The sequence below is a fragment of the Neoarius graeffei genome, chromosome 3 (assembly GCF_027579695.1).
Source record: "Neoarius graeffei isolate fNeoGra1 chromosome 3, fNeoGra1.pri, whole genome shotgun sequence".
Taxonomy (NCBI): Eukaryota; Metazoa; Chordata; class Actinopteri; order Siluriformes; family Ariidae; genus Neoarius; species Neoarius graeffei.
In genome coordinates, this window is record NC_083571.1 from 58,414,116 (window position 1) to 58,428,484 (window position 14,369).

General features: G+C 40.9%; 1 protein-coding gene across 1 annotated transcript in view; it reads right to left on the reverse strand.

The window, feature by feature from the left end:
* The window catches only part of LOC132883418 (mitogen-activated protein kinase kinase kinase 11), a 51,832-nt gene extending 42,396 nt beyond the window's left edge, over nucleotides 1-9,436 (reverse strand). Inside the window, exon 1 of the mRNA XM_060917048.1 lies at nucleotides 7,710-9,436. Within this exon, the coding sequence (XP_060773031.1) occupies nucleotides 7,710-8,448 (739 nt within the window). The 5' untranslated portion in view covers nucleotides 8,449-9,436. The remainder of the gene's footprint in view (nucleotides 1-7,709) is intronic.
* Nucleotides 9,437-14,369: the final 4,933 nt, after the last annotated feature.

The following is a 14,369-nucleotide window of genomic DNA, read 5'->3' on the forward strand; positions in this document are numbered from 1 at the left end:
CATGCAAACTCCACACAGAAAGGCCCTCGCCAGCCACGGGGCTTGAACCCGGACCTTCTTGCTGTGAGGCGACAGCGCTAACCACTACACCACCGTGCCGCCCTCGTATCATAAAGTACAAAATATAAATATAATCAAAACCTATGCAAGTTTTATATATATCCATTATCTGTGGGGGAGAACATGCAAACTCCGCACAGAAAGGCCCTCGTCGGCCGCTGGGCTCGAACCCAGAACCTTCTTGCTGTGAGACAACAGTGCTAACCACTACACCACCGTGCCACATATATAATTTACAATTGTTTTCCAAATCCAATTCCGCTTGTATGAATATTTTTCATTTGCTACAGAATCAGCTCAAAGGCATTCTTTTTTTCCTCCGATATCCAATCTATCTTTCCCCCCCATCATCATCATCATCCCACATAATCAGTCTGATACCCAGAATCGGTGCCATCTCTTTAAAAAAAAAAAAAGGAAATTTCTTCATGTTGACATTAAATTAAATCATTAAGAGACGTTTAATGTCCAAATCACAATCATAGTGTACAATGGTACTGTGTAGAGATGTGAGGAAATTTCCACTGCTGAAACTTTTCTTCCGAAAATGGTCAAGAACAGAAACCCGTCAGGTGTGTAATCCTTCACAGCCATGTCATGCTCATGCTGAGAATGCTGTCGAAAATACTGTCTTCAACTGGAATGTATGTTTATAACAATACTGAGGATGAAATATCACTTATTATACATCGTGTGAGATATGTATGCTGTGTGTGTGTGTGTGTGTGTGTGTGTGTGTGTGTGTGTGTGTGAGAGAGAGAGAAGGAAAATGTGACATTGCTAGAAAAAATTAAAAAGTCTACTATTATGTGAATTACAGGAAGTCAAAATGGCAGTATGGTGGAGCAGATCTGCTAAAACAATCAGATACAGTATTCATCAAAAGTTTATACACCCCTACTCAACTCAATCATAGGTTTTTTTTCCGTATTTTGAATTTTCTACGTTGTAGAACAATACTTTAGACATCAAAACTATGAAATAACGTGGAACATACATGGAATTATGTAGCAAACAAAAAACGTTTCGCATTTTAGATTTTTCAAACTAGCCAGCGTTTACCTTGATGACGCGTCACACACTATCAGCATTATCTTAACCAGCTTCATGAGGTCGTCACTTGGAATGCTTTCAATTAACAGGTGCCTTGTCAAAAGTTAATTAGTGGACAAGTTTCTTGCTTTCTTAATGCATTTGAGACCAAATCAGTAAATACTAAATAATAAAAATACAGTAAATAGCTTTATTCCATCCACAACTGTAGTAATCCATACTATATCAAGAACCGCTCAACTAAGTCAGGAGAAACAACATCCATAGCTACTTTAAGACATGAAGAGTCTTTTAATTCATAAAAATACAGAAAAAACACTGAATTAGAAGGCATGTCCAAACTTTTGTCTGGTACTATATATATAGCCAGTCTGCATTTTCAATCAGGGCTGCTCGTGAGTGGAATTCTATTCCAATTGACATTAGAAATCAATCAAATTATGCTTCTTTTAAATTTTTTTTTAAAAAAAGTGGTTAATTAGTGGTCAAGGCTGTCAACATTAAATTTTAGTGCTTAATTTTTCTCCATGTTTGCTGCCCTGCCTGTCGATGTTTTTCTGATGCCATCCGTCGTGTTGTCTTGTCAGTTTGTCTAGTATTATTGTTAATTTTTGTGTATGTTTTTTATTATGTGTTTGGTGTTTATGTCCTGCTTGTTTATGGCTTGTTAGTTTCTTATTGTGTCTTGTATTATAAATGTTGTTGATGTTTGTTGTTGCTTAATGTTGTTCTTGTTTTTGTTTGTAGTAATTGTCTGGTGTTGAGTTTATGTTGGCTTGAGTGTAAATGTATTTTAGTTTTGTTTTTTTTATTTTTATTCAGATTTAGTTTTTATTTGGAAATGTATTATTTGGCGGGCGGCACGGTGGTGTAGTGGTTAGCGCTGTCGCCTCACAGCAAGAAGGTCCTGGGTTCGAGCCCCGGGACCGGCAAGGGCCTTTCTGTGCGGAGTTTGCATGTTCTCCCCGTGTCCGCGTGGGTTTCCTCCGGGTGCTCCGGTTTCCCCCACAGTCCAAAGACATGCAGGTTAGGTTAACTGGTGACTCTAAATTGACCATAGGTGTGAATGTGAGTGTGAATGGTTGTCTGTGTCTATGTGTCAGCCCTGTGATGACCTGGTGGCTTGTCCAGGGTGTACCCCGCCTTTCGCCCGTAGTCAGCTGGGATAGGCTCCAGCTTGCCTGCGACCCTGTAGAAGGATAAAGCGGCTAGAGATAATGAGATGAGATGTATTATTTGATTATATTTTAATTTTTGTTCTTTTAGGATGACTATATTAACATCAGTCCAGGGACAGCAGATGCAAAATAGCCTTCTGGCTAATTCTGGCATATTTACATTTGTTTAAATGTTTTATTAAATGTGCATTGTCCCTGATAACTAAACCTTTAAATAAATAAATAAATATTGCATGTATTTGGAAAAAATACGTATATTTTTGAAATTACAAATAATATACATAATGAAATACACACTGATCAAAATTAATTAAAAATTGAAGTCAAAATAAATATATACATAATCTGTTCTACTATATTTCTATTTTTTTATCAGTCTCAGTCAATTCATTATTTCTTTTCATTTTTTTTCTTCCACCATTTTGCCAGATTTTCTCCTCCATACAAAAAGTTTAAATGATCATCAAGTAGCTTGTTTGCGATCTAAACCTGCACTCATATGGTGCAATTCTGGCAACCCCGCTCGCTCCTGTTCCACTGTTCTGAAATCAGTCAGCTCACTTCCTAAACAGACATGTGGCAATTTTCAGGAAGTTTCACATCACGTCAACTGTTTATAAATATGTTACAGTGTCTATTAGTACATTTTAAGCAAAAATTACACTTCAAATCATGTTGCAATGCTGCCTTTACGTTTTATCAAATATTTCTGGAATATTACTACTTCAGAAAGAAAGAGACTTTATTTTAAACCTTAAATGCTGCCCTCCAAAAAACCTGCCTTACTCAGCCTAGCTAACATAAAATATTATTATTAATGGGACCTTTGTTTTCTTGATTAACTTCTGCATTCTATTTCCTATCCTTCTCAGTAAGTGTGCATTCGATTCGCCAAAGCGAAGTCAGGTGACTTCTCCAGACATGAGAGACATCAGCATGCAATCAGCTGAAGAGTTACAACACAACAACAGACAAAAAGGAGAGAGAGAGAGAGAGAGAGAGAGGTGAAGTAGCAGCACCTACATGAATGAAAGCCATCTCTAATGTGAATCACTGACGTTACATTAATGCGACTCACCAACATATCATAGTCCCGTGGAATTTTGTAGTCACGAACTGTCGATTTGTTTGGAGGAACAGTTAGTTTAAAACCCAAACGTGTCCAATGCGTCCCTCAAATCTCACATATAGTCGATCACCCAAGAGATATTTGCTTTTTCAAGTTTGCGTCATGGGTTTTGAGAATGATGTAGACGAAAAACATTAACGTAAGGTGATTTCACTTCATCTTCTCGTTTTGATATGAACAATTTTGCAAAATAGCAACAAAAGCATTTATTTACAAACAATATTTGCAAAATGGCCTGCTTTCTGCTATAGTGTGGTCTTTAAAGGAACAGTCCACCGTATTTCCATAATGAAATATGCTCTTATCTGAATTGAGATGAGCTGCTCCGTACCTCTCCGAGCTTTGCGCGACCTCCCAGTCAGTCAGACGCAGTCAGACGCGCTGTCACTCCTGTTAGCAATGTAGCTAGGCTCAGCATGGCCAATGGTATTTTTGGGGCTGTAGTTAGATGCGACCAAACTCTTCCGCGTTTTTCCTGTTTACATAGGTTTATATGACCAGTGATATGAAACAAGTTCAGTTAAAAAAATTGAAACGTAGCGATTTTCTATGCTATGGAAAGTCCGCACTATAATGACAGGCGTACTAACACCTTCTGCGCGCTTCAGAGCTCAGATATCAATGCGCTGCCGAAGCGCGCAGAAGGTGTTAGTACGCCTGTCATTATAGTGCGGACTTTCCATAGCATAGAAAATCCCTACGTTTCAATTTGTGTAACTGAACTTGTTTCATATCACTGGCCATATAAACCTATGTAAACAGGAAAAACGCGGAAGAGTTTGGTCGCATCTAACTACAGCCCCAAAAAATACCGTTGGCCATGCTGAGCCTAGCTACATTGCTAACAGGAGTGACAGCGCGTCGGACTGCGTCTGACTAACTGGGAGGTCGCGCAAAGCTCGGATAGGTACGGAGCAGCTCGTCTCAATTCAGGTAAGAGCATATTTCATTATGGAAGTACGGTGGACTGTTCCTTTAACACTTGGAAAGCAAGGTCTAAAAGGCTAGCCTGGTCGACTTCATCATGTTGACCAATAATTTCTCAATTCTGATTGTACCGAAAGCGCTCTCAGTGTTTCTCTAATTCAAATCACAGGTTCCGAGTCACACCCTTGTTCTAATATATTATCGTTTCTATAGTCACTCCTTCACAGAGATTTGCATAGGTGAACGCTTGATAGGAATACATTTTTAAAGGTATTATTATTATTATTATTATTATTATTATTATTATTATTATAGCTATGGTTACATTTTTCTATTCATGATTTTGGAAGGATTCTCCAGTGTCAGTGCTTCGTAACAGTCCGAGACAAAGCTGTAACTTTACAAACTTGGAAAAAGAATGGGTTTGTGGTTTCTCAATACCATGACAAGCTGTATTTTTTTGTCTCATGAACCAAAAGAGAGAGGCTGGCGAGAGAACGACAATAAAAGCATACCTGCTCTAATTCAAGAGACAACCACAACACAAAACCTGACTAGAAGGGCACTCGGGAGCGTACATATCTCTGCCAAGCTACATATTATCTATCAACATCAAAATTAGATCATTTGAACCTAAGATAATACTAAAGCTGTCCACCAAATTTCATCCAAATCCGTTGACTACTTTTTGAGTTATGTTGAAACAGACAAAAAAAAAAAAAAATCCCGGATCCACATACATATCCAGATTTGCATCAAAATCTAATCAATTGTTCCTTGACCCATGGCCCACCTTTCCTCCAAATGTCATCAAAATCTGTTCACTATTTTGAATTATGTTGAGAAAAGACAAACAAAAAGGCGAAAACATAACCTCCTTAAAGAAAGTTGGTGAAGGTAACTATAAATTGATAGAAAAAGACAAATAATTTTTGAATAGCTAAAAATTTGCCAACGCTGGCAAATTGCTGTTGTATAAGAGGAATAAAACACTTCAGATATTTGTGTTGTTATTGGAAAACAGTCATCACACCAACTTTGTCATTGTTTGTATCTTTATAAGAGAATCCCAAAGTGTTTCATTCCTGACCCAACTAGCCTACTTAAAACTTAAATTTGTGAATGTTTGTGTGATGACCAGTCACAATGATGTGTTTCCATTTCCATAATCAGTCTGCAGTGGTGCTTGAAAGTTTGTGAACCCTTTAGAATTTTCTATATTTCTGCATAAATATGACCTAAAACATCATCAGATTTTCACACAAGTCCTAAAAGTAGAAAGAGAACCCAGTTAAACAAATGAGACAAAAATATTATACTTGGTCATTTATTTATTGAGGAAAATTATCCAATATTACATATCTGTGAGTGGCAAAAGTATGTGAACCTCGAGGATTAGCAGTTAATTTGAAGGTGAAATTAGAGTCAGGTGTTTTCAATCAATGGGATGACAAATCAGGTGTGAGTGGGCACCCTGTTATATTTAAAGAACAGGGATCTATCAAAGTCTGATCTTCACAACACGGGTTTGTGGAAGTGTATCATGGCACGAACAAAGGAGATTTCTGAGGACCTCAGAAAAAGCGTTGTTGATGCTCATCAGGCTGGAAAAGGTTACAAAACCATCTCTAAAGAGTTTGGACTCCACCAATCCACAGTCAGACAGATTGTGTACAAATGGAGGAAATTCAAGACCATTGTTACCCTCCCCAGGAGTGGCCGACCAACAAAGATCACTCCAAGAGCAAGGCGTGTAATAGTCGGCGAGGTCACAAAGGATCCCAGGGTAACTTCTAAGCAACTGAAGGCCTCTCTCACACTGGCTAATGTCAATGTTCATGAGTCCACCATCAGGAGAACACTGAACAACAATGGCGTGCATGGCAGGGTTGCAAGGAGAAAGCCACTGCTCTCCACAAAGAACATTGCTGCTCGTCTGCAGTTTGCTAAAGATCACATGGACAAGCCAGAAGGCTATTGGAAAAATGTTTTGTAGATGGATGAGACCAAAATAAAACTTTTTGGTTTAAATGAGAAGCATTATGTTTGGAGAAAGGAAAACACTGCATTCCAGCATAAGAACCTTATCCCATCTGTGAAACATGGTGGTGGTAGTATCATGGTTTGGGCCTGTTTTGCTGCATCTGGGCCAGGACGGCTTGCCATCATTGATGGAACAATGAATTCTGAATTATACCAGCAAATTCTAAAGGAAAATGTCAGGACATCTGTCCATGAACTGAATCTCAAGAGAAGGTGGGTCATGCAGCAAGACAACGACCCTAAGCACACAAGTCATTCTGCCAAAGAATGGTTAAAGAAGAATAAAGTTAATGTTTTGGAATGGCCAAGTCAAAATCCTGACCTTAATCCAATCGAAATGTTGTGGAAGGACCTGAAGTGAGCAGTTCATGTGAGGAAACCCACCAACATCCCAGAGTTGAAGCTGTTCTGTATGGAGGAATGGGCTAAAATTCCTCCAAGCTGGTGTGCAGGACTGATCAACAGTTACCGGAAACGTTTAGCTGCAGTTATTGCTGCACAAGGGGGTCACACCAGATACTGAAAGCAAAGGTTCACATACTTTTTGCCACTCACAGATATGTAACATTGGATCATTTTCCTCAATAAATAAATGACCAAGTATAATATTTTTGTCTCATTTGTTTAACTGGGTTCTCTTTATCTACTTTTAGGACTTGTGTGCAAATCTGATGATGTTTTAGGTCATATTTATGCAGAAATATAGAAAATTCTAAAGGGTTCACAAACTTTCAGGCACCACTGTACCTTACCTATGAATCATTACATTGTAACATAAGCCTCAGTTTTGTATTACTACTTGATTTATCCAGTAAGAACAGACTTGGAAATTTTGCTCAAAGGGCCAGGAAGATCTCAGGCCAAGCTTTTGGTCATTTAGAAAATTCATGTTTGAAGGAGGGCGAACGCTATATTGGATTATTGGATCGCCAAGCTCATCTACTCCAGACTCCAGAGGGAGTTTGAGCAAATGCCATCATTTCAAGGCGAAAAGCCTCCATGCTTTTCATCTCAAGTGCTTCTGATATACTTAACACCAATTAGCACTCTGTCTGTACCCATTCCTTGCACTACCCTGGCACTTGATATGAATTTCTATTTCCGTGCCCTAGTTTTCTGATTTATTACTGATGTTGATGCTTTTGTATTGTTATTATGCGAAGACTTGCTCCGTAACAAATTTCCCCTCGTGGGACAATAAAGATAACCTTGAACACTTTTGGCTTTGGGCTCTGGTATGTTACTCAGCACCTCAAGTGTGTGTGGAAAAAGGTGATGGATAATAGATGGGCCGTGACGGCAGAAGGTAGGACACTTACTATTATTTGATTTTAGGTCTCTGTGAATGACAGTGACTATCGCCTCGCTGTGAAGGTACAGCATTCCTCTGGCGATCTGCACAGCCCAGTTGACCAGGATGTGTGGTGCGATGCGTCTCCCGGCCAGGGCACGGCTCAGAGGCCCACCGGACGCGTACTCCATGATCAAGCACAGGTTGGGCTCCTGCAGGCACACTCCTTTGAGCGCGATGATGTTGGGGTGCGTGAGCATGGCGAAGAGGCGTGCCTCGTTGCGCACGTTCTGCGCCGTCACGCTGATGTCTTCGTCCGGGTCCTGGCGCGCCGCCTTGACCGCCACGAGTTCCCCTCTCCATGTGCCACGGTAGACCTTCCCGAACCCGCCGACACCGATCACCTCTTGCAAGCTGAGCTCCCGGAAATCCACCACCTCCGGCTCGAACTGCAGCTCACCCGCAACACTCGAACCCGGGATCTTTCCATATCCTCCAGGCTTGAGCGAGACATAATTGGAAGGGAAGATTCCCACCTTGTTGTTGACCTTCCCAGCCCACCAGCCTTCATCCCCGGAAATTTCTGAGTCTAAAGACAGAACTTCCACCACGTCGCCTTTGCGCAGGGTGAGCTCGTCTTTACCGGACGCCTCATAGTCAAAGAGGGCTGTCCACACCGGGTTGGTGAAGTTCCCTTTCTGGGATTGCTCCAGATTTTTCCAGGGGGACAGCGTGCCGCGCGTAAAGATGTTCTTCAGAGGCTCCATGGCGCTTCTTCTTTCTCTTCTTCTTTTTCCTTCTTCTCCTCTTTACGCACGGATCCAAACAATTGGAAAACGATCCAAATGTACACACACTCCAGCTCCTCTCTCCTGTTTCCAATCTGTACGTGAGGATCATGGAGAAGGGACTGGTGCGCTCCAAGCTCTTCTCCAAACCCAGCGCGCACTAACCGGAAAAAAGCGCACAGCACCGCGGCACATGGAGCGCACGGGTCTCCATGAAGACGGATCTGAGCGCAAACCCTGAGCACTCCATGAGCATGGACAGATCTCAAGTCGAGATCGGATCAAACGTCAAAGCAAAGAACAATCCCATGATCTGATGAACAGGAAATGGCTTCAGTTCACTACATTGGTGAACTAAATTTCCAATAATAAACCAGTGCAACTTGGATAAGGAGCGCAAATGCAAAAAAAAAAACTACTCCGCCAAGAAAAGGAACAGAAATATATACATAGATCTATAGATCTAACATAATGACAGATCCTGGTGTTTTTAAAAGAACAGAAAGTCCATTTCTGCCTGCATGGAGAGTATTTTTAGTCGTCAAGCGCTCACGGTCAGTCCGAGCAGGAAGCGCAGAGAAGAATGGCAGGAAAACGCACAAAAAAAGAGCAAAACTTAAAGCCTGAGACGCGCACAGGGCGCAAGAAAAGGAGCTCACCCTGTCCGAGCGGCCACAAAAAGAATCAACAAACAAGAAAAAAACAATCTAAACATGCAGAAGGGCTTGTTTAAGCCCGATCCCACATCTCCTTCTCCTTCTTCTGGTCACCACTTTGAAAGTTTTCAAACAGGAAGTTCCATGCCAACTCTCAAACCCCTTCCTTAATTCATTTAAAACACTAAACTAAGCTCTCTACACTATTAAACCAAATATATCCAGGACATTTCTCTCTTTTCTTTGCTCAGAAACCAAGCTACCAGGAGACTGCTTGCTTTTTTTTTTGACTTACCAAATCCCCCCCACTTCCTAACTCACACCAGCCACATGGGCGGAGTTTCAGGGTTTCTCGCACTTCTATTGGCTGAATATGCAAAAACTTGTCGCGCCCTATTTCCGTGCACTATTCAGGGTGTAATAAAACCCAGTCTTATCCGCCCTAACTAGTTCACTATACACCGTTTTGACATGATCTCCAGCCAATCAGATGAGCGTTTTGACGCCCTCCAATTGGCTGAATACAGAACAAGGCGTTCCTGCCTGTATTAGTGCCCTACACATAAAGCACACAACAATGAAAATAGGCGCCCTATCTAGTGCACTACATAGGTTAATAATGGGATATTGAGATACTTGTTGGCCAACAGGAAAAGGATCAGATGACCGTCGTAATGCGAGATTGTTGCTTTCTTTGCTAAACCGGTCTGTAATTATAAGCGGAAATGTATGTGAGGGTTTTATTTCCTGAAAGTTTCAAGTTTGAATCCCAGTACTTTTATTAAACCCAAGCCACAGCTAGACTTGTGATAAACATGTTTGCAGGCTAAATTATAACAATAAAAATATCATTGTGGAAAATGTAAATTGTCAACAGCTGATAATCCAAAAGTTAGAAGAAAACACTTAAAGCTGTAACACTGAAAGAAAATAATTATTTCTTGATGAGGGATATTTGTTTTTCTCTGAATAAATGTATTTCAATTAAAGGTTGGGTTTTGCTCATTTTTTCAGTGTGAGATGAAGCAACTTCACAACAAGCTGGATATTTTTCTAACCCTTTTTACTAATCTTTACAAGGGGTGCCAATAATTGTGGAGGCTGATTATATACACACATCTCTAGCCGCTTTATCCTGTTCTACAGGGTCGCAGGCAAGCTGGAGCCTATCCCAGTTGACTACGGGCGAAAGGCGGGGTACACCCTGGACAAGTCGCCAGGTCATCACAGGGCCGACACATAGACACAGACAACCATTCACACTCACATTCACACCTACGCTCAATTTAGAGTCACCAGTTAACCTAACCTGCATGTCTTTGGACTGTGGGGGAAACCGGAGCACCCGGAGGAAACCCACGCGGACACGGGGAGAACATGCAAACTCCACACAGAAAGCTCGAACCCGGACCTTCTTGCTGTGAGGCGACAGTGCGAACCACTACACCACCGTGCCGCCTCTCTCTCTCTCTCTCTCTCTCTCTATATATATATATATATATATATATATATATATATATATATAATATATATACAGTATATATATATCAGGGGCGATTTCTCAGAGACAACAAGGGAAGCCGAGCTTCCCCTAAAATTCTCTCCCCAAACTGCGGCGTCTACGACGTTGAATTCTCATTAAAACAATAACTTGCATAACATAATATATGCCCAAGATTGTATTTATGTTCATAACTATCCTGTAACTTATTTGAGTGATGTCTGACGAACTTGCAGTTCGCTACGAGAATCACCTTTGCTGCCAGGCTGTAACCTTTCTTATTTCAATGGGCTCTATGGACTGGCAGTAGTGTTGCCAGATTGGGCGGTTTTAAGTGCATTTTGGCGGGTTTTGAATATATTTTGGGATGGAAAACGTCAGCAGTATCTGGCAACACTGACTGGCAGCCGGGTATCCGTTCCAATCTATGAGACAGCTCTGAACAGCCAATTTCGGCTAGTTGTTATTGGTTAAAATCAACAAAATCGTCACTTCCAGGGAAGCCGGGCTTCTCTGGGACTAAACGAGACAGTGGGAGGGACAAGAAGCCGGGCTGATGAAGGATTATTGGAGGTAGTGTTTGAAAGACATGAGGAGGGCGGTACTTTGGCGAGGAACACGGAAGTATGATCAGTCATTCCCTAGCGGATGTCGAGAAAGTGTAGTCGTGTGCTAAAGTGCTGTCCGAATTTCTTTTCATATAAACGGTTCTTCTCATTGATGTCTCTGTACATTACTCTGTAAATAAATGTAAATATTACTCGTTGTGCTCCGTTAACTTTCATCCATTCTATCAGTTTGATCATTCGTGAATTCACTCGTTTATTTCATTTGTAGTTCAATCTGGTTGTAGGCTAGCTTGAGCCTTATTGGGATCTGCAGTGCTAGCTGCTAACAGAAATTGGTGAAGTCTCTGGAAAGCACAACCAGCTGGTATGACAGGGTCACAGACCATTTTCTGGAAAAGGAGCGGAGGGCAGAATTTGTGTATAAATAGTGTTCATGTTCATGAATCTGAAGTGTGTATATTGTTCAGTAATGTTAAGAGAATGGTGGGCTCTGTGTTATAGGTTATACCTGGGTATAATATTCAAGGTTCTGTGTGTTGCATAGCCTACCTGGTTATGAATTTCCAGACTGTGTTGCAGAAGATGTTCAAGGATGTGTTGCACAGCTGGGTGTTGTGTTAAAGACTCTGTGTTGCATATCAGGGTATGATGTTCATGGCTCTTTGTTGAATAGCCAGTGATTTTTGGATGTTTGATATTTTTGATTAAGGATATGAGGCACTAGCCTGGCAAGCCAGACTATAACATGAAATGTACAAGCAAAAATACTTTCTGCCACTAGGTGGGGTTGTCTAGTTCACTATGCTAATGGGGCACACCTTTCTATGCTTTGATATCCGGCCTACAGGTTTTACGATGAATGCGTAAAATGGGCTTCCCCTGTTTTAAAAACCAGCGGCCGCCACTGATATATATATATATATATACACACACACACACACTACTGGTCAAAAGTTTTAGAACACCCCAAATTTTCCAGTTTTTTTTATTGGAAACTATTCAGTTTAATGTCTCATTGCACTCTGAAATGAAAGCATAGTACAAATAAGCAATTGGAGTTAAAAAAAAAAGAAATCATGGAATCAATTTATAGACCAAAATGTATTCTAAACTTTTGACTCATCAAAGCAGCCACCTTTGGCTGATATAACAGCTGAACACACTCATGGCATTCTTTCTATAATAGAAATCAAATATTCTTCAGAAAGTTCTTCTCAAATCTGTTGCAGAAGTTCCCATAAATGTGTGGCACTTGTAGGTTGCTTTGCTTTCACTCTTCTGTGGGTGGCACAGTGGTTAGCACAGTCGCCTCACAGCAAGAAGGTTCTGGGTTTGAATCCAGCGGCCAGCAAGGGCCTTTCTGTGCGGAGTTTGCATGTTCTCCCTGTGTCTGCGTGGGTTCCCTCCGGGTGCTCCGGTTTCCCCCACAGTCCAAAGACATGTGGTTAGGTTAATATGGGACGGCCTGTGGCCGAGGTGCCCTTGAGCGAGGCACCTAACTCCCAACTGCTCCACGAGCGCTGTTAGCATGGCTGCCCACTGCTCTGGGTGTGTGTTCACTGCTTCAGATGGGTTAAATGCAGAGAAGAAATTTCACAAGTGTGTGATGAATAAAGTTGTGCTTTCTTTCTGTCCAGTTCATCCCAAACCAGCTCGATGGGGTTTAAGTCTGGAGACTGTGCTGGCCACTCCATGTTTTCAAGCTTACCATCTTGTTCTTTTTTCCTGAGGTAGTTCTGGCATATGTTTTGGTTCATTATCATGTTGTAGGATGAACCCCTGATCAACTAGGCACATACCCAAGGGTATTGCATGGCTCTGCAGAATGCTGTGGTAGCCGTTTTGGTTCAGGGTGCCTCTCACTCTGTACAAGTCACCGACCCTGGATCCAGCAAAACAGCCCCAGACCATCACACTTCCTCCTCCATGTTTGACAGTTGATGTCACACACTGTGGAATCATCCTCTTGCCTACTCGACGGCGTACAAAGATCCTGCGTAATGAACCAAAGATTTCAAATTTTGATTCATCAGTCCATAATACCTTCTTCCAGTCTTAAGTAGTCCAATGGCAGTGTTTCATGAAACATCCATTATTATTATTGTTGTTTTTGCTTCGATATTCGCGCCAAGGTTTATGCAAACGTAGCGACGTAACTGACGTATACAGCGACGTAATGACGTGGCTTCCCTTAGCACCGCGAGCTATGGAAAAGCAAACTGGTTCTCAGCTGGCTCGCAAGTTGAACGAGTTGTGAACCAGCACCAGCACTGGCCCCGAACCAGCCCTGGAACTGATTTGGTGGAAAAGGGGTAAGTGTGTTCCAACACTGCTTTTATGCAGACAGAGAGGGTTGTAAGCAATCAAGAAAAGTTGGAACAACTGTAGGAATTCGTAGCACCAGCTTTCAAGGCTTGATCAACCTTCATTGCTGTAGAACAGCTTTAAATTGTTAACCCATTGCATGTTCCCTGAAAGAGGCCTTTTTGTATAATTCTGAAATGTACATCATTTTTCAGTTTTGGGTAACCTTACCTTTTTTTTCTTTTTACCTCTGACAGTTCAGCACCTACCTTTGTACCATTTCAAGCTATTCATTGGAGTTGAATGACTTGAATTGCAATAAATAACTGGAAAAATTGGGGTGTTTTAAAACTTTTGACGGGTAGTGTGTATATATATATATATATATATATATATATATATATATATATATATATATATATATAAATAAACGCAAGTGTTTTACTTGGAAATACGCATTCATATTTTTCAATCTCTTCACTCATGAGGAAATCGATGAATTGTTTTGATAAATTTGGGTGCTTTTTGTTTCCGACTGTCTATATAATAAAAAGAAAATCACACGTTGGCTTGAAGATATGAAGTTTATTTTCTTGTGTTGAAAAGCTCGCATTTTTCAGACGAAATACATCACGGATCTGAGTGACATATTTAAATAACGTTGGCTGGCGTTGAGTGGTATATCAGATATATTCCGTTCAGCTTGCATGATATTGAACGAGTCGAAGATAAATTCATTATCATGCTATCTGAATGGAATACATCTGATAGACCACAAAAAAGCCAATATTATTATTATTATTATTATTATTATACATACACACTCTCTTCATATCAGTATTCTCGAAGGCCAATGCGAGCTTGCCCATG